General features: G+C 50.0%; 2 protein-coding genes across 2 annotated transcripts; both read left to right on the top strand.

The window, feature by feature from the left end:
- Window positions 1–4,908: 4,908 nt before the first annotated feature.
- On the top strand, window positions 4,909–10,766 carry pkhB (putative sensor histidine kinase/response regulator; the record flags this gene model as incomplete). Its single annotated transcript, XM_025655783.1, has 3 exons — window positions 4,909–10,242; window positions 10,307–10,420; window positions 10,479–10,766. 3 exons carry the CDS (start codon window positions 4,909–4,911, stop codon window positions 10,764–10,766), a joined length of 5,736 nt encoding a protein of 1,911 aa, XP_025518372.1.
- A 5,208-nt stretch (window positions 10,767–15,974) lies between these two features.
- BO85DRAFT_447005 (KxDL motif-containing protein) lies at window positions 15,975–17,627 on the top strand. The gene is made up of 3 exons (XM_025659624.1): window positions 15,975–16,764; window positions 16,888–17,040; window positions 17,246–17,627. The coding sequence occupies exons 1-3, from the start codon at window positions 16,457–16,459 to the stop codon at window positions 17,325–17,327; spliced, it is 543 nt and encodes a 180-aa protein (XP_025518371.1). The 5' UTR covers window positions 15,975–16,456; the 3' UTR covers window positions 17,328–17,627.
- Window positions 17,628–18,672: the final 1,045 nt, after the last annotated feature.

Raw genomic sequence — 18,672 nt, 5'->3', positions numbered from 1 at the left:
AATCTATTGATTATCAGAGGTTGCAGGGTTTGTTCCCGCTTATCCCAATATGCGGTGAGCACCATCCACTCAAAAACAAAACCCTTCCCCAGCTCAATTACGGGAAGACAACAATTGATTAGTTCTTGGGGCGAATCATCTTGGGCATATTACACATCTCTTCATCTTTCATAATACCGGTGTTAACTCGGGACTTTAATGGTCAAATACACCATATCTCCGGAGGAGCTTCTGGCTGGATTACGCATGGAGTATATGGGCCTGGTGAGTCTGACAAAAGCTCCATTTGAGCCTTTCGAGGACGCGTTTTGTTTCGGGCTAAGTATTTGGTCTTATGATATGTGTTTTGGAATTCAGCAAGATCATGCACGCCATCGCTGCTACCAATGGGTGCATAGATGATCCGAGATATATATAAAATACCACTGAAAGTCACTGAACTACTGGAAGGGAAACACAGCGCACGCTGATCAAGACTAAAGACCGAAGACTTTGGCAGATTCTTCCCTAGAAATTACAGCTTACGTATGGGAACTAAAATCTCAGAGCTGAAGATTATAATCGTCGAGCATAACCCCTAAGCAAAGCTACCTCAGAGTATCAGTAGGATGTGTCGGCCAAATGGAGAAATCCGCATGCCTGATCATCGGATCCTTTGATAACTGGCCCAATGAGAACGGTCAATGGGTAAGACATATGCTGCTTAATATGGATGTGACTACGTACACAGTATTTATATTCCCAGGTCCACAATATGAGTGAACTTAAAAAGCAAGATTCGAGTTGAAACTACACGCTCAGGCTAGTTCAATCAAGGCCGGTCTATTGAATAAGCCTATAAAAGACCAATAAAGTGAAAACGCAGAATCAAAGTACTCAGCCGGATTCTTGGGACAGCTCTAGCAGGCATGGTTAATTTAGAATGCGAGAGATACTGGTGCTCACTCGCCCCTGTAATAGTGATCAAACCCTTCTACAAACCTAATAGGTCATATTTCGGTCGATGTTGCTCATTATGCAACATTTGCGTACCATCGTAATACTATGATTTATGATAGATTGGTACTGTCCACCTATACACTGATTCAGTGGACTTTACTGGATATCCCAGCCTACGATATGGACCGACCTCCTATTAATTATGTGTTGGTCGATCTCCACCAGCTAACGGGGACGGTGCTTGGCGGTGACAGATTAACTCAATTTGAAAGTCCCGGGCATGATATTTCTTTTATTGAACTCTTTTCTTGGGCGGAGGACATATCTCAAAGAATCACATAAGGCGACTCCTACCTGTAGCTCATTTAGTCATGTGTGACGTATTTGTAAACAATCTCAACGACCATAGAACTGAAAGGAAACAGGCCGATGGAAGATAAATAATGTAAGTTGGACAAACTAGAGTTCAGTAGGAATCCGCAAATTGTACAAGGTATGAAGGTAGCGTGGCTCTAAATCTTTTTCCAGAGTATAAGACGGGGAGACGTGACACAAGTACGTAGCACCTAAGCCGGCTAAAAAAGGGTAGGTGACGAGTTTGTAAACTCTAAAAGCTGTCCTTATATAAGGAGTATTTCAATAAATTAGATTGGATCGCCTGACTCCTGTACGAAATTTGTGAGGAGAGAGATGGTTCGGGGATGGCATCGTCAGGCATGCGGCATGTCTGACCACACTACCGATAACCGAATTCACTATTTTAATTAGTTAGGGGGGATTAGTGGTGAGGAAAGTGGTGACTGGTGACATGGATGGGTATCCGAGAAGAGAACCAGCCTCTCCCGATTCGAATATCCATGGATGGACATGGATGATGTTGCTCCAATCACAGCTGGCTACCCACCCGGAATATGTATGGGGTACAGGATTGCAGAGCTAATGTAAAATAGTACCTAGTCAGGCTCCGTACCCATGGTCCTACCCGTAGACAGAACGCCCGATGTCGTCATCTGATGCGAGCCGGAGCGCCTATCATCACCATGATCGTAAGGGGTGTCCATAAATAGGTCCCTAACGGCGAACATTCCCATGCTTCGACACAATTCATAGTCTCTCGGTTCCCCGACCGTGCCATCGAACACACTCCCCTAGCGAGGCTGGTTGTCTTGTCGATTTGGGTTCTGTCGTCCACAATGGTTTAGACATCTGGTGCTTTTCTATTTTTGAAACCAGTCCTCCACTGATGATGATGATGTAGGTGGCCACCTTTTTCTCCGCTACCCCTGGGTGCTCTCCAATTACGGAGTAACTATGGATGGTTGACGGAGAAAAGACCATCTGTGCGTGGTGTTTATTGAGAACCCGTGGTTTTTCCGCCCTGTGGTGCAGCCTCCCCCCGCTAGACTGTGTTAGGACTAGCCTAGCAATAAGGCGACGAATCTCTCGGCTAGAGTGTGTTCACAGAGTGTGTACCTTTTGTTAGACCATTATCGATAGTATCATTATTGACATTACGCGTTGACATATGGAGGAGTTATTCTACTAGAGTGGCTATATCAGGTGCAATGCTAGACACAACTATCATGATATCGCTAGCCTGAAGAAGGCGAATCGTTTTCTGTTTACGGGTCACTACTGCCGGAGCAAACAACACATCGAGATCGAGGAACATGCTGGTTCTACTTAGACACCCTGCATGAACAAGTGACATTTATTTGGTATTTACCAGCTACTTGGCACCTTGGATCTTGAATCCCAAATCGTCGATTCAATTACAGAACTAGCCTCTTCGGTAAGTGTGCAGCCCAGTCACGAGCGCCCTACCCCTTGAAGGACACTGGGCATGCAGGATATCGGCTATACGAGTAGACAGCCATACGGCATGACTTCTACGGGAACACCTCTACTTCGCAAGGCGAACGGCATGCTGTTGGTCTAAGACACAGCATCAACACTTGAGAACCGGACGAAGTTCCCCAAAGCCTGCGCTACGTCATCTGAGAAGGCGGTAACACATCCTTACATATGCGGATGGGGCAACATTTATCCTAGGAAGCGGATATGAGGCTGAAAGTTGATTGAAAGGTTAAAGCAATTCTAATGGCTGGCTAAATGTTCCCATGGTGTCCTTGACAGCCCTGTGGGTAAAACCATCTCAGTGATCTGGTGGTGGTGGCGCGCGATGAGGTCGAGGATGCCCTGGCACTAGTCTATATCTAGGGACATCATGTGATATCGGGTGGCCCATTTCGGCAACCCCAGAATTGTGCCGGCAATAATCAGCAGGGATGTGGCGGTATCGCAAACTCACGCATCAGGATGCTGAGTGGTGATTGTACTGAGTATTATCTTTCTTTTTCTTTTTCTTATTCTTTTTCTTTTACCCCCTTGGGTTACCAGACTAAGTAACGGTTAGTGCCGGTAGGTGTCAATACTTGGGTTTAGTTAGGTATTGGTTTTGGTAGTTAGTTCAGTTAGTAGTAAGTAGTGTAGTAGCACTTTTGGGGGGGAAGGCCGTTTGGTAGGCTCTCATCCCCTCTCGAGGAAATCGCTCTGATGAAATTCGGGTGACTGTGACTTGGGAATCCGCCAGCCAGCCAGCCAGTCAAGTAGTAAGTCAGCCAGTAACCCGCCAGTCGTTTTCCTTCCCAGGCTTTCCCCCATCCCTCCATCCTTTCCATCGAATCGAACCCATCCATCCATCCACCTAACCTCTCTCTCTCTCCCTCACTCTCTCGGTCTCTCGGTCTCTCTCGCTCTATCTCCCTCCCTCCCTCTCCCTCATCCTCCCTCCTCGGAGTGACCATAATATCGCTCTCCTCCATAGCGGACTATTCTACTTCCCTTCCGGCCTTTCCAATTTTGCTCATCCTTTCCCTCCCATCTCCCTCGCGCACACTCTCATTTATTGCCTGACGATTTCTCTTGTCCGGCAGACCAGCCAGACACAGTCCCTCTCTTTCTTCTCACCCATCTTCGTTCCCTCCATCGCCCTTTTTCATCCTCCCCTCTACCCCTCTTTTCCAACTTGATCCCCCAGGCCGGGCGACATCTTCGCTAAGTAGTTAGGTTACCGCGGGTTTGAGCAAACCGACACCCCCCAGGGCTTGCCTACGTCATAGGCTGAACACCCCCGGAGACGGACCATTTCCACCCTTCAGCACAAATCGTCGATCTGCTGGGTCAATAGCAGAACCTGCTCCAGTGCTTCTAGGAAAAAGGTCAGATCAGTCGAACCTTCCTCACAATCCCGTTCCTCTCCTCCTCTTCTCTCCTCCACCTCTTGACCTTCTTCCTCCTGTTCCTCCTGCTTCTCTTTTTCCCTGCACTCCCGCTATACACCGCTTTAGTCACCACCCTTTCCTCCAAACAACCTTTTCCCTACACCTTTTTCCCTTTTACACATTTCTTTCCCTTCCTCTTCTCGTGCCTTTCCCTTTTTATATCCACTACCCCCCCCCTCTCCACAAAGTAGTTCATCTCTCAAGGCCGTTTAATATCACCTGGTCCTTTTTTTTTCTGCCTCCCTCCTCTCTTCGGGTCTTAATTTTCTTTTCCATTTCCATTTTTTTCCGTGTTCAAAAATACAGCCCCCCTTTGGCCATTCTTTGATTTTTTTATTTTTATTTTCTTATTTTTCGTTACACCCCAGCCAAACTACCCCCCCCTTTTTTGTTACTTCTTGTCAACTGTATTTTTTTTTTCGTTACCCATTTTTCTTTTTTACCCTTCTTCCTTATCATACTTGCACACACTTACACTCCAACAATCACTTTTTTCCCTCTCACCTCTTTCCTCTCCTTCCCCTTTTCTACCGCGTCTGTCGTCTCCCCCTGCTCTCATCGACTACGAATATTTACCCTGATCGCGGACCAGTTTGTCCGAGAGATGAGTGCTCCGGTTGGCTCCTGCGGAGTTGGATTCACCCAGGAGAATTGATTGTCTGACCGGCGGTGGAGGGAGTATAGGATGGGGGAAGTTCGCAGCATGAGGACACCTCCGCTTCCATCGCCGGCCGAGGCCCCTTCGCCTGTCGCCGCATCCCATTCCCTCCGTCGAACCTCCTCCCAATCAACTGGCTTTCTTCCTGTTCACAGCACTGGATTTGCAATCGATGGAGACACGATCACGGAGAATAACACGTGGAATGCTAACGCTTACTCTTCTATTCCGATTGAGCAGACTACGGACGCATGTCATACCTCAACGCCTGCGAAGAAAGACAGTTCCGAAGCGGGGAAGTACCCAGAGGACCAGGGACGAAGCCTGCAAACCCTTAAAGAGCTCCGGAGGCAGATGGAAGAGTTGCTCGTCTACCAACAGATGCAACAATCACAGAACCAGAGTTCTTCGGCTAATCGCGAAGCCCCTCCATCGCAACCCGATCCTGTCACCTCAAATTCCCCTGGATCGACAAGGAAAAGGCCCCTCAATGTATCCTTCCCCAAAGTCGCCTCGTCCACAGGAGCGATGCCATCAGCTTCCTTCTCCGATTCTACCGGGTCTGGTGGCACCATCCGGGCCATGGATTCTACCCCCGACAACATCACCGGCCAAACGCCGTCCTATCCGTTCCCGAGAATGCAGACGCAACCTTCGACTCGGCCGACACAGAGCTCCACGCTCAACCATAGCCCTTTCAAGTTGACACTGCCGGCCGAGAAACTGAAGTCGCAGACGATGCCATCGCAACTTTCAGAAGAGCAGCAGCTGACAGGGGCAGATACACCGCACTTGCAGAGCTTTTTCCTACCAGCGCTACCTAAGAACGTGATCGAGGATCCGAATTACCCTAGTCCAAACCTCTATGACCTCACTTTGCAACTAAACGCAGATCCTGGCCTAGACGCTTGGTGGGCGAATGTGATACATATTCTGCAAGCACACTATGGTGCCGAGCGGGTGTCGCTTGCCGTACCCGGCGATGCGACTGACCTGGAAAATGTTCCATGGGGCCAAAAGGCGGTTTTTGATCAGAACATCGAGACGGAGTCGCAGGTACGGCATCTGCACGATGAGACGAGCACACCCCGCGATAAGACCCCGAAAGAGAACGAAGACCCGGAGCGAAAGAAGGAACTGTTTCTTAGGGAAGCGCTTGCCAATGGAACAAGCGCTTCGAAATCTCCAAAGCGACCCTCGCTTCTGTCGCGACACTCCTTCGCCGGGTTTGGCAAGGAAAGGAAGAACCCCAATGTTCAGGACTCAGACATTCCGCGCCTACAACCAAAGTCTTCACTCCGACCAGAGCTCAAACGCACTTCTACCCTTGCCGAGAACCCCGCCGTTCCGGAAACCGAGCCGTCATCAGGGCAACCCCAATATACCCAAGACAACCCTCGACAAGCCGTCTTCCCGATCCCGAGACCGTTGGAAGTTGAAGCAGATCCGCTTATCAAGCGGACAGGTGTCGTCAAGCTTTTTGGCCGCACCGACCCTGTTGTTCTGACCCGTGAATACTCCCAAGGCTTGACGAACGACCAGACGCCCTGTGAGACTCCCGAGGACAGGATCCAAGTCACGCCGACCGCCGAGCCTTCCACTACTCAGGCACCGTACGCGACTCGCGCTAGATCGACTTCTAATCCCGCCGCGTCAGGTTTGCAAGCACATCGTACGCCGTCAATGGAATTCTTCGACGAGTACGAGCAAATACCCCCATCGCCGTGGTCGCAGTCTCCAGCTCCTTCGCCTGCGCCGCGTGCTCATGCGGAGCAAAACCCTTTCTTCGTCAGCCACGCTGTCGACGAGGAAGCATTTGCGAAGCATCCCCCGCCTCATGACTATTCCAACCTCAAGCCCCTGGAAGCCATCGGTGTCGACATGGCCAAGTCCGTGGTCCACATCCCACTTTTGCACGCCGGCCGCTCTAAACAAACATCACCGTCTACATTACGATTCCCCGTTGCAGTGATTTCCATCCTCTCCTCAATAATGCCTTATCCCTCCAACCTGAGGAAGTCCTTGGCTTACCTCATGCCCCATCTGACGACTTCTTTCTGCTTGGCTCAACAATACAGTCAGCTCGAGCGCCAAGTCACTTCTCGACTTGAGGTTCCGCGCTACGGGCACCTCCTTGGTCTTGGTGGAACATTCTCGGATGAAAGTAGCGAGTTAGAGCTCGTCGCTGGCCTTAGTGGTCATGTAAACTACACGATAGCGGATGATGGATCGCTTTCAGCCCGCGCCAGTCTTTCTAGTCCCGAAGAAAGATCGAACTCAGCCAAATTCAGCCCTGCAGTATCTGGACTTGGTACCCCGGGATTTGAACTGAGCAACATCGGGGCTGGGACAACTCTGAATCTCTCCGAATCACCCGGTGTGGCCGCAAGAATTAGCAATGATGGCGTGGACAGCTATTTCAATGTTCAGCAGTCGAAGCAATTCCAGCAGCGTATCAGGCTGGCGAAGGTCAAACAGAACGTTGCAACATCAACTCCCACTTCCCCCGGCAAGTTCCTTGGGAAGCCCTCGGAGGAGGATGTTGCCTCGCAGGACCAAAGCCCGGTCATAATCTCACCGTCACAAGAAGTCAAGGCGCCCCCGGTCATATCGCCGACGCAAACTTCCCGGCACCCATCAACAAACTCATTTTACGCTCAATTACAACGCGAGCTACCACGTCCGTTCACCGATACTGTGGCCCAGCTCATGCTGAACTCAGTCCCCCTTCATCTGTTTCTTGCAAAGCCTCAAAGTGGCGAGGTTATCTGGACAAATTCGAAATTCGATGCCTACAGGCGGAGTCAACCCCAGGAACAGAAGCTGAGGGATCCCTGGCAGAATATCCACAGTAGCGAGCGGGAACACGTTTCTCAGGAATGGGCAAATGCTTTACGTACAGGCTCTCAATTTACCGAACGTGTTCGCGTCAAGCGTTTCAACGACGAGTCGGCTTACCGCTGGTTCATCTTCCGGGCAAATCCGTTGCTGTCTTCCACAGGAGAGGTGCTATATTGGATTGGATCATTCCTTGACATCCATGAACAGCATATTGCGGAGCTGAAAGCAGCACAGGAAAGAGAGAAATTTGCCACTGATGCCAAGTACCGAGCCTTTTCCAACTCTATCCCGCAGATCGTCTTCGAAGCGACAGAATACCGGGGCCTTATCTTCGTGAATGAGCAATGGCATTTGTACACCGGACAGAAGCTTGAAGATGCGCTTAACTTTGGCTTCGCAAAGCATGTTCATCACGATGATCTCGAGAAGTGTGGCTTACTTTCCCTTTACCTCCATGATTCACAGAAAACTGGGGCCGTCAGTGACGCAGGTGAAGCACCCACGGAGACGACGAGCGCCAAGTCCTCTCAAGAGAAGCATCTGGGTCAGGGCGTCACACCCGCACTGGAAGAGCTTGTCAAACGGGGAGTTGCCTCTGTACAGAGAGATGAGAATGGTCGTGTTTTCTACTCGACCGAACTACGACTACGCTCGAAAGGTGGCGATTTCCGATGGCACCTTGTTCGCCTGGTCTGTGTCGAGACAAGCAGTTTTGGCAGCGGCGAAGCGTCCTGGTACGGAACCTGCACGGATATCAATGACCGCAAGAATCTAGAGCGGGAACTGAATAAAGCCATGCAACAACTCAACAACCAGATGGAGTCCAAGACGAAGTTCTTTAGCAACATGTCGCATGAAATCCGGACTCCGCTGAACGGCATCCTTGGCACCATTCCATTCATTCTTGATACTCAGTTGGACACAGATCAGAGGAGAATGCTTGATACCATACAGAATAGCTCGACCAACCTACGCGAATTAGTCGACAACATTCTCGATGTTTCTAGAGTGGAAGCGGGTAAAATGTCTCTAGTCAACTCGTGGTTCCATGTACGATCTGTGATTGAAGATGTAATCGACACTGTTTCGTCCAGGGCCATCGACAAGGGCCTCGAGATCAACTACTTAATGGATGTGGATGTCCCGCCGATGGTCATCGGAGACAGATTCCGAATCCGACAGGTACTCATCAACCTTGTCGGTAATGCAGTCAAATTCACTGCGCAAGGAGAGATTCACATCTGCTGCTCCATTTACCATGATGCTTCAGCTCAAATTAAGAAGACCGAACTCTTACTGAACTTTGACGTCGTGGATACGGGCAAAGGCTTCAGCGCAAGGGATGCAGAACGGCTGATGCAACGATTCAGTCAGCTTGGGCAAAATGGATCACAGCAACATGCGGGTAGTGGTTTGGGGCTGTTCTTATCCAAACAGCTTGTTGAGATGCATGGCGGAAAATTGACTCCTAGCAGCAAGGAGGGCCAAGGCGCCAAATTCTCCTTCCATGTCAAAGTCGATGCTCCCCCACCACCGACTCCCGAAGAGTCCCGAACCCTTCGACAAGCACAGGGTGCATCTGAAATGCTCGGAGCGCAACCCAAGCTTAACCCCTTGCACAAGCTACTTTTCACGAAAGATCCGCTCAATAATAAGGCGCCAGATCAAGCCGAACTGACTTCTGCTCTCGAGTCATCCCTCTCGAAAACGTCAGCCAACGCAGAACCCCCCCTTCGTCTGGCAACGTCCAATTTCTCCGAACGGTCGTCACTTTCCTCTGCTCTTCCGACTCCTGATCTTAGCACGGTAGACCCTCTAACTAAGATTGATGCTCCCGCTGCGTCCGGAACGGAATCTGCGACTCCAAGTGGCGACGGCTCACGTCCAGCGACCGAGCCGGTATCCCAGGTGCAGGAACCCCCCTCTTCGACTCAGTTACCTGCTTCGGCTGCTGGAAACGACGCGAAGCAATTACCAAGCGCGTTCTCCATTCTTATCCTGTGCCCCTTGGACAACACTCGCAAAGCCATCAAACAACACATCGAACAGGTCGTCCCTCTTGAAGTCCCGTTCTCCATTACCTCAACTCCGGATATCGAAGACTGGCGGGACCACGTAAGTGACGAGTCTGGCTCGAAGCTCACTCACTTGGTTCTCAACCTGCCCAGTGTGGACGATGTATCAGACGTGATTCAATATGTCTCAGAGTGTGATCCTGCGACCGCCCCAACCCTTGTCATCATTTCCGACCTCTACCAGAAACGCCAAGTCAACGCCCGAATCAAAGAGCTGGCCGCCACCGGAAGGCGTGTATACACAGTACCGAAACCAGTCAAGCCCTCGGCCTTCTCTGCCATTTTCGATCCCGACAACCGACGCGATCTGAGCAAGGATAGAAACCAAGATATGGCAAGGGAGATTAACAACAACTTCAAGACTATGTCTAAGATGGTTAAGGAGGTTATCGGCAACAAAGGCTATAGGATATTATTGGTAGAGGACGACGAGACGAATCGCATGGTGCGTCCCTACCCCGTACCATTTACCACATTACGTTTCCCTTTCTGATACTAAGTCATTTTAGGTGATGTTGAAATACCTCGATAAGATCAAAGTTATGGCGGAGACAGCTACGAATGGCCAAGAGTGTACAGAAATGGTCTTCTCGAAGGAACCAGGATACTACTCGCTCATCATAGTAAGTGCAGGATTCCCCAACTGCTCGCAGTAGGTATTGTCGCTCACCCCTTGTGCAGTGTGATATCCAAATGCCCATCAAGAATGGGTATGATACGTGTCGTGATATCCGCGGATGGGAGTTGAAGAACCACTATCCCCAAATCCCGATCATGGCGCTCTCAGCCAACGCAATGACGGATCAAATCGAGGATGCCGCACGAGCTGGCTTCAACGACTATGTCACCAAGCCTATCAAGCACAATGAGTTGGGCAAGATGATGATGGGTCTGCTTGATCCCAATCGACCATTGCTTCTCCTACGCGACCGCCTCAGGGCCGATAGTGAGGACCACCACCGTGATTAATACTAATGTAGTCCGCCTGCCTTTTTTGTGGATACTCTCAACTGCCAACAGGGCGTTATTTGGGTTCTTTTACGTGATAACCACACCTCCGCGCTCATTGCAGGGGTAACACGTCTCTGCGGCCCTCCCGGTCATGATGTATCTTTTACACAGTCTTGTTTTTCTCGATCTTGGGATGAGGTCTTCATATCTTCTCTTTTATATTTTCATTTTCTTCTCTTGGATTGGCTAGAGCCATCGGATGGAAAGGCGCCTCTGGATGATTTTTCAAGTTTTTGCTTTCGCTTTCAGAGTCTCCCTCTTTCTCGGTTGTGGAACACCCACTATGCATCTGCATTCGGCATTCAAAGTTTGATTGATTGATACCTTTCAGCATTACGGGGCCGGGATCTCAGGGTTCTTGTTGTTGTTCTTGTGGACTCTTCGACCTCGTTTTATATGGCGTCAGTTCTCGGATTTGTTGAGCAGTTCTCAGTCGTCTTTCTTCCTGTGAAGCCATGCCTCCCTCACGCGGCTTTCCCCGATACCAGCTTTATGAGCACGACATTTAACTTTCTGGAATTGTATTTGCAGATAACAGAGCGTTGTTCTTTTCTCTTATATCAATTTCTCTTCTCCATTTCCCTCCCAATGGCCCCCCCGCCCGTGCTTTTGTCCTCTTCCGGGTATCCTTTATCCTCACACCCCTCTCTCACCCTCTCTTCTCCTAATTACCTTAACCCACGTACCCCATCATTCCCGAGTAGATTATATTCATCATCATTACTATATATATCCCCACCAGTGATTGAGTGAGTGAAAGATATACCCTAGCCAGGCTAATTCATAATATCTGTCCCTTTCATTACTTCGTTTCTCTTGGTTCAATGCAATGCATTACGGGAAACGATCTCGCCAGTCCGGCTTCTCATAGGGAATAAAATCAGTAAGTTAGTTACTAGTACGGTAGGTGTTGCATACTTCCATTCATTCTTTCATTTCCCTTTTTTGTCCAATTGTTCCTATCCCATTATTTCACTATTATTACTACTTCAGTTACATACTGGAGTTTGACTTGGGGAAATTGCTGTGTGTTTGCATAAGTAATCATCCTATTCACTCGTTATATAATACTACTATCGACATTTGTGTATGTAGTCGTATACTTCTGAATTCGTATTCATCTATACCTTTCATACCTTTTGAAATGGGTCCATAAGTGGGTAGCGAGGTAGGTAGCAGGTAAAAGTGGTAGTAAAACCCATGGAGGTAACTAGTTGGCTGGATGCTAGTCAGCCGTGCTGCTGCCGACCGGAGAAGATGTTCCGGGTGTTGGGTTGGTGAAGAAGTAGTACCGAATGGCTAATGTCTACTAATTCGGTCGCAGAGGGAGGAGTGACTAGGAGGGGCATAGTAGGTAGGTTACTAACTGATTGAATTTGAATATTTCCGGGGAAAACTGTTCCGTTACATACTTAGGCTCTATGAAACGTGGTGACTTATGTTTGCCTATTGCGCCTGTCATGTGCTATAGACTGCATCCTCCTGTATCTGTTTTTTACAATCTGAAGCTTCTATGAAAACGTGCTTGGTGTCGACTACCGACCCACCTTTTTTACGTGTCGGGAGACTCCACGCATCCCTTCCTACCAGTTTGAGATCATGGGTTCGCTCCAGACTCATGATGACCTCCTAATAGAGGCGTTAAAGGTGCCCTTTCACTTCCTTGCCTCCCTTGTGTAACCTTCGTTGAGGGTTCAGATGTCGGATGATGGCTGGCTGCTCGCCTTGAAGTTAGTAGTAGGAACGAAGGTCACGGAGACAATGGTTGTTTGGTCTTCAGATGTCTCGGATACGTGCCGAATAGAGAGACTCGGGAGAACCTTTGACTCCATTTCCTTGCTTGACTTGAAGCCGTAATGCTGATTTACTGAGCGTGAATGGTTGTCGTCGCCCTGTAGTATTCATTCTTGCTTTCTTTTTCGGGCCTGATTTATGATCCGACGGCCATTCACATCGAGACTGAAACACTTGCGTTGGGCGGAAACCATCCGTTTAGCCACCTTAGTGGCCACCTGCGGCTGATACGCGTCCTGTGAGTCAGTCATCTAGACAGGCATATGCAGAGGACACAGGGAAAGATATTGGAGTCACGAGGGAGAATGGGACTGTGCAAGGCAGAGAAAGATACAAAAGTGATGCTGAATGATGCAGAGACATTAGACGTTGCACAGCGGTATAACGAAGGCGAAAACCAGCCCATCACAAGAAGTCACGTTGCTCCAAAGGACTTTGGCATGGTGAGGGCTGCTTGAGAATTGTATATGAACCTCACTTAGGTTGCCGTCGTGGCTGGGATTCGGCGACCAAGGAATCCGGCGTCCCTGCAAAGTCAGGAATGAGCCGCGATAATCGTAAGGCCGATTAGCTGGGTCGACTGGATATTGCAATCCAATCCGGGTCCCCAGACTTGGAGAAATGATGCATGCATGTCGTTGGCTGGAATCGGACAGCCTGTTTGGTAGCACCCCGCTCGCGATGTTCTGGAAAAGCCAAAGAGAGGATGACAGAAGGCCCAATGACTAGCGGGCCCGGATGAACTTCTTCTCTAGACGTATGGTGCAGTAAGCGTCATGATGGCCGAATGGACTAAAAAGGAACCAACTGAAGGGGAGCACTGATGTGGCGGTGAGGGACGATGCGAGCAAACGGACGATAGGCGAATGAAGGGCCTCACAACCCCACAGCCGCTGCATTCCTTTCGTTTCCCCCCATCCGCAATGCACCCGCCGTCGTTGGGTCGATGTCAACGGAGGATCTTAATACCCTCCACTCCGGAGACATTCTTTCATTCATCAGAGGCCTAACACGGACCTCATCTGCATCGGTTGTTGGGCGCTGTGGGCGCTGCGGGGACAATCGTCTTACGATCCAAGCGGCCATGACCCGGTCTGCATCCAAGCCATCCTAGTCTTAACCCAATGGAGCCCATGCAGCGAAGACAAATGTCGAGCAGCCGGTTGCATAAGCTCAGGGTGCCAGGTGTGACGGCGTAGGCTGATTTGAGCCGGCAATCGCATGGTATGGAGAGCGTCTTATCATTCACCCCAAAGTAGCTCGTTCTCAGCGGAAAAGAATCAGAAGCCGAAAACGAAAATTGAATTGTGACGCATTCAGACCAGAAACCTGGGGATTGAAAGCTTGTGTGAGACTCAAGTCTCGCGTTGGGCCTCTGTGTTACCCGTTAATCCGGTCGGGCTGATGGCCAAGTGAAAAAGGCCTTCCTCTTGAGTGTAATCAACCCGCGGATCTCCTGGAGTTGGTTGTGCTTAGGCATTCTTGGGTATATTGGGTGAAAAGGCAGACGGCACAGTCGATATTGTAAGGCGACAACCTCCAGATAGCGTGAGGCAGCAAAGGTAGTAGAGCAATGATGGTGCCCACATGGGACGATCGAGGAACCGACTCTCACTGGATGTGACGGCCTGTCAGCGGATGTCACCGTGAACTCGGCGTAGACTCTGAGTGGTGTTTTCTCGATGAAGTCAGCAACCCAGCCAGGCATGGAAATGGGTTAATTGTATCCATCCCGTCAACCTGTCGGAGTAGAATTCTGTCCCGTATTGACCTTATCCCATTTTCAATTTGGCGCCCCTCTCGCCGCCTCGACTTGACCTTCCCTGTACCTTGCCCTTATAGTCAGCTTTGGGATCGGGCTCCAAGGCCATGACTGTCCTCCCACGTAACAGACTGTGTAATTTTCTCATGGGGGTAAGCCATCATAGTTAAGGGATCAGATTCGCAATGAAATCTTTGTTCTCTGCAAACCCCAATGAGGTGCTATCCAGATCCACTTGGCCCCATCTGCCGTCGAACTGCACACGTAGGCGGCGTTTAGAGCGCTTGTCCCGTTGAGGCCCTGGGTGTGTAATCTCGCTCATTGACTGAGAATATTTCCATGATTGAAGAAACATCACACATAGCCGCTGATAAGCGAAAGGGGGAAGCACTTGCAGGTACCGGAATCTCGGATGGCCTTGCGTTCTTTCGCACGTCATCAATCTGGCACCAGGAAGGAACCCTGTCGGTTACACGGTTTCTTCTCCATTTCAGGGGTGTAATTCTGCCCTGCCGTGCCACCTGAGAGGTTCTAGGTTGCTGGGCCGAGATAGCTAGCATGCGGCAAGGCCACCTTCGGTTTTCTGCCCACCTTCTGGCCCTCTTTCGTTCATTTCTTTTTCCTCATTTTATTTTTCTGCGTTCCTTCTCCCCCTCACAATTTAATTCCGGCATATGCAGAGGTGTCCAACGCCAACCCATGATGCTCGATTCTGGCCTTTCTTAAGCATTGTAGATCCTGTGATTTTGTCAGTTTCCATATCTCATACATCCCGTGTTGAAGTACCCTTGCATGCATTTTCTGCTATGCAAATCCCGTCACCCATTTCTCTCGACAGGAAACAGAATACTAACCTAGCTGAAGAGAATTTGACTGCAAGCGCTTTCAACCCGCTGGTATCCACACCCATCGAAATGAATTGCGTCGAGTAACGGAAGGATTTCTCAGAAAAGAAACGACAAACACTGGGGACTGATCTAGGTTATGCCAACTAGCGGTGGCATAGCTGATGAAAAGACCGCGGTTGGTCGTCTCATGATTCGGCAATTCCGTAGTCACGCAACTCTTATCGCCGTTGGTCGTCCTTCTGTCGAATGGCTCTTCTATCACAGGCCGCAGCACACAAGCTTTCCCAGCCACCCAGCCCCCTGATATTGATGCACATGGGTAGCCCACGGGATTCGGAAGGTGGATGAAAGAATGAAACGGTAGAGCGGAAGAAGGGTAGACAACAGAAACCTCTCACGGGAGCTGAGAGCTAGAAGACAGGGTAAGAGAGTTGTGAAAGATCGATAATTCATTAAAAGTCCTCAATATAAGAAATAATATACGTAACTCCGCACGTCCGCTGAGGATCGGAATCAGAAGCACTTCAGCTGGCGTCTCGTCATCACAGCCCCCTTTTATATCTCCGGTGGCCCCATTGTCCATCGCAGCCCGAGGATGGGGAATCTGACCTGAGACAGACTGGATGCCCGACAAAAATCGCCACGGGAGCGCGGGTTGGGGACTGAGTGGAGGAGATATGGGACGGCCTGGACCAGGCTCCGGCCATTCATAGATCTCCCCTAAAATTTCGCTTTCCAAGCCAGAGCGGGGTCAATTCGGAGAAAGGAGCGAATTGGCGGCCAGAAAGTGAGGGACGGGCGGAATTGGGGGGTTGGGATTGGAGAGAAATGGAGGAATTGGGAAAGTGAGTGTCAAAGGGGGGGTGGGAAAGAAACCTCCGGGGATGGCCCAATGCCCAATGGATCAATCGCCCATCCCATCCCCCCTCTCAATTGAGGTCACAGCCCTCGTCATGGACTTTCCCGCCGGAGGGTCTTCCCTCCGGTGAAGGTTATATAAACCCTCTTCTCATCCTTCGTCGTCCTCTTCCTCCTCTTCTTTCTCTTCTACCTCATCAAGTGCGGTTATCAGTTTGACGTGCATTCGTTCTTCCTCGTGATCCTTCCGTTGTGTCCTCCCATACGCCTCCATCCCTTCGGAGCTTGACCTCAATTCTTCCTTGCGACTGAAGATTCTTCATCTTATTGTCCTCCATTGTCTTCGTTTCGAAGCTCCTGTGAACCAAGCAACAAGACGAATCATCATGGCGACCCATCACTATCAGTCTCCTTCTCTTCCCATCAATGTTCCCTCTAAGGCTCCTGCTCCTGCCAACCTCTATCCCATTACCAGAGTTTCTGGATCTCCTCCAGATATCTCTGACACTAGCACTACTGCAGGAAGCCGCACCTCTGCAGGTTTCAGCTACAGCTCTGGCAGCATTGGCGGCGATTATGAAACGAGCTCTGCCTCGTATTCTGGTGTGGATGTTGTCGACGTTCTCAACGACCGCATGCAGGACGTCTTCGATCCCACACCTTTGGACAGGGGATTGGCAATGCAGGCACAAACGTAAGCAGTCCTCTTTGCGATTCCAAAAGGGTTCCAGCTGCCTTTGGGTTGGACCACTTTGGGATTCCGGCATGCAACAAGAGTGAGACGTAACAACAAACAAACTGACGTGTAAAACTATAGTTCCGGTCAGCTGAACGCCAAACAGCGCGAGCTTTTGGAATTGCAAGCCCTGGCCCAACGTCGTCTAAAAGGAGTGCGGGCCACTTTTAACGACGGTATCAAAGTTGCTCGCGAGACCAAGCGTGACTTGGAATGGACTCAGAAGCGTGTGAAGTGAGTTTCCAAGTCTTCCTAAGAGCCCTCCTGTATCACATACGACAGTTGAGGCAGTCCGCTCCGCCGGCGGGGAGCACAGGCGCCCGCTGCGCTCCGCTGTCAAGATATTTCTTGGCAGCGCAGTTGCTGCAGCAGGTGCTGCATCCCAGCCGAAGCCTCCATTATTCCGAATACCCTAAACACTAACCAATCACGTACATAGTGCTCTCAAGGCGAAGGCCGAGAATAACTTTCCCGACGAGTATAGACGGGCGACCAAGAAGTACACTTTCGACGACAATTAATCCCAAGCTAAGGGCTTATATTGGCTCGGTCCGGTTTCACATCGGTTCAGATTATTGGAGGCACGCACCTCTATTTGGCAACGACGATAATGGTTTTGTATAGGGTAAAATTGGTTTTCTGGGTTCGGATCTGGCGTGGATTTTTGAAGAGCGACTTGAACTTTTTGCGTTATCTCGCGACTGAAGGGGTTCTGGGCTGGTACATGTCTTTGCTTTTTCCTCGGGCACCGTGTCTTTGGGTGGACGCTTCGCTCTATCATAGTACGTTGAATCTGGCGAAATATACATTCAATCTTCGAGCTCTGGTTCTCTAGAACATCGACAGCAGTCGCGCTTGCGGTGGCGGGTGAGATCATAGCCATCAGGTAATATCCACGTGCCAGAAATGCGGCCCACTGTGCATCAGCCCAAAGCAACCAGGTGAAAAGCGAGTCACAATCAGGCTTGTGACGAGCAGGGGCTGGGTCATGTGCCAACCCGAATCACAGTAAATTAAATCACCTTTAAAGCGGGATGGGCTTGTGGGGGGGAGTGTGGCACGGTCCTCTGAGGTATCCTGCAGTGCATTCCAGGGGATGCCCCCGAGTCTCACGAGCGACATTCTCGGCGATACATTCTACTCTTCGTATAGCTCTTAGGAGAACTAGAGCTTAGACTGCCAGATCCCTCTGTACGTATGTGTTGACTCGAGGGTGGGGGGACCATTGCCGTCATTCCCGGCTGCCGACGTCCTTGGGAGCCCCCACCTTGGATGAGCGGAACTGGATCCTCTGCTGACTCCACTCCGCCAGCGGACATGGCTGTACCGCCTGCTCCGCTCCGCCCTATGGTTACAACGCGCTGGTTGCCGCTTTAAGGCTGGTCATGCATGTCATGGTACAGGGTGTGGTTGGAGCTTCTAGGCGTCGACTTGCAACTGTGTCACACGGCCAATGGCCATAAGATGATTGTCATATTAGCCAGAAGTTATTATTAACCCTGCAGTGCACGAAGTGAAACTGTGAATACTCAGTGGTCAAACTCAGAAGGCATATTTGTGTTGGAAGGTGCAATATGGGGTCGATAGCCAGTTGGTAGCTTCTAGACAGTGGAGAATATTGTGTTAGCTTCACGATGCAATGTTCTGATATGCGTCACACTATTTTTAGCCTTCAATTTTGACAGTTAGTGGATTACTTGCAGTAAAATGTTATAGGAGGAGGATTCCACTACCGCGACGTGGAGTTGTACATCACCCCCTGGCTGGGGGGAGGGGTGGGGGAGGAAGCCCAATAGTACGTGAAATAAAGGCTATACTAATCAATCACATACTAGTCACCAGTGAACAACACAGAAATAGTTCGAT

The sequence above is a fragment of the Aspergillus piperis genome (assembly GCF_003184755.1).
Source record: "Aspergillus piperis CBS 112811 unplaced genomic scaffold BO85scaffold_4, whole genome shotgun sequence".
Lineage (NCBI taxonomy): Eukaryota > Fungi > Ascomycota > Eurotiomycetes > Eurotiales > Aspergillaceae > Aspergillus > Aspergillus piperis.
This window is presented reverse-complemented; position numbering and strand designations above follow the sequence as displayed.

Excerpts from the sequence above, each read along its gene's own strand:
- BO85DRAFT_447005 (XM_025659624.1), top strand. The coding sequence starts at position 16,457 with ATGGCGACCCATCACTATCAGTCTCCTTCTCTTCCCATCAATGTTCCC. Across the intron at positions 16,765-16,887 it reads TTGGCAATGCAGGCACAAAC|TTCCGGTCAGCTGAACGCCA; the intron begins GTAAGCAGTCCT and ends GTAAAACTATAG. Across the intron at positions 17,041-17,245 it reads TGGACTCAGAAGCGTGTGAA|TGCTCTCAAGGCGAAGGCCG; the intron begins GTGAGTTTCCAA and ends TCACGTACATAG.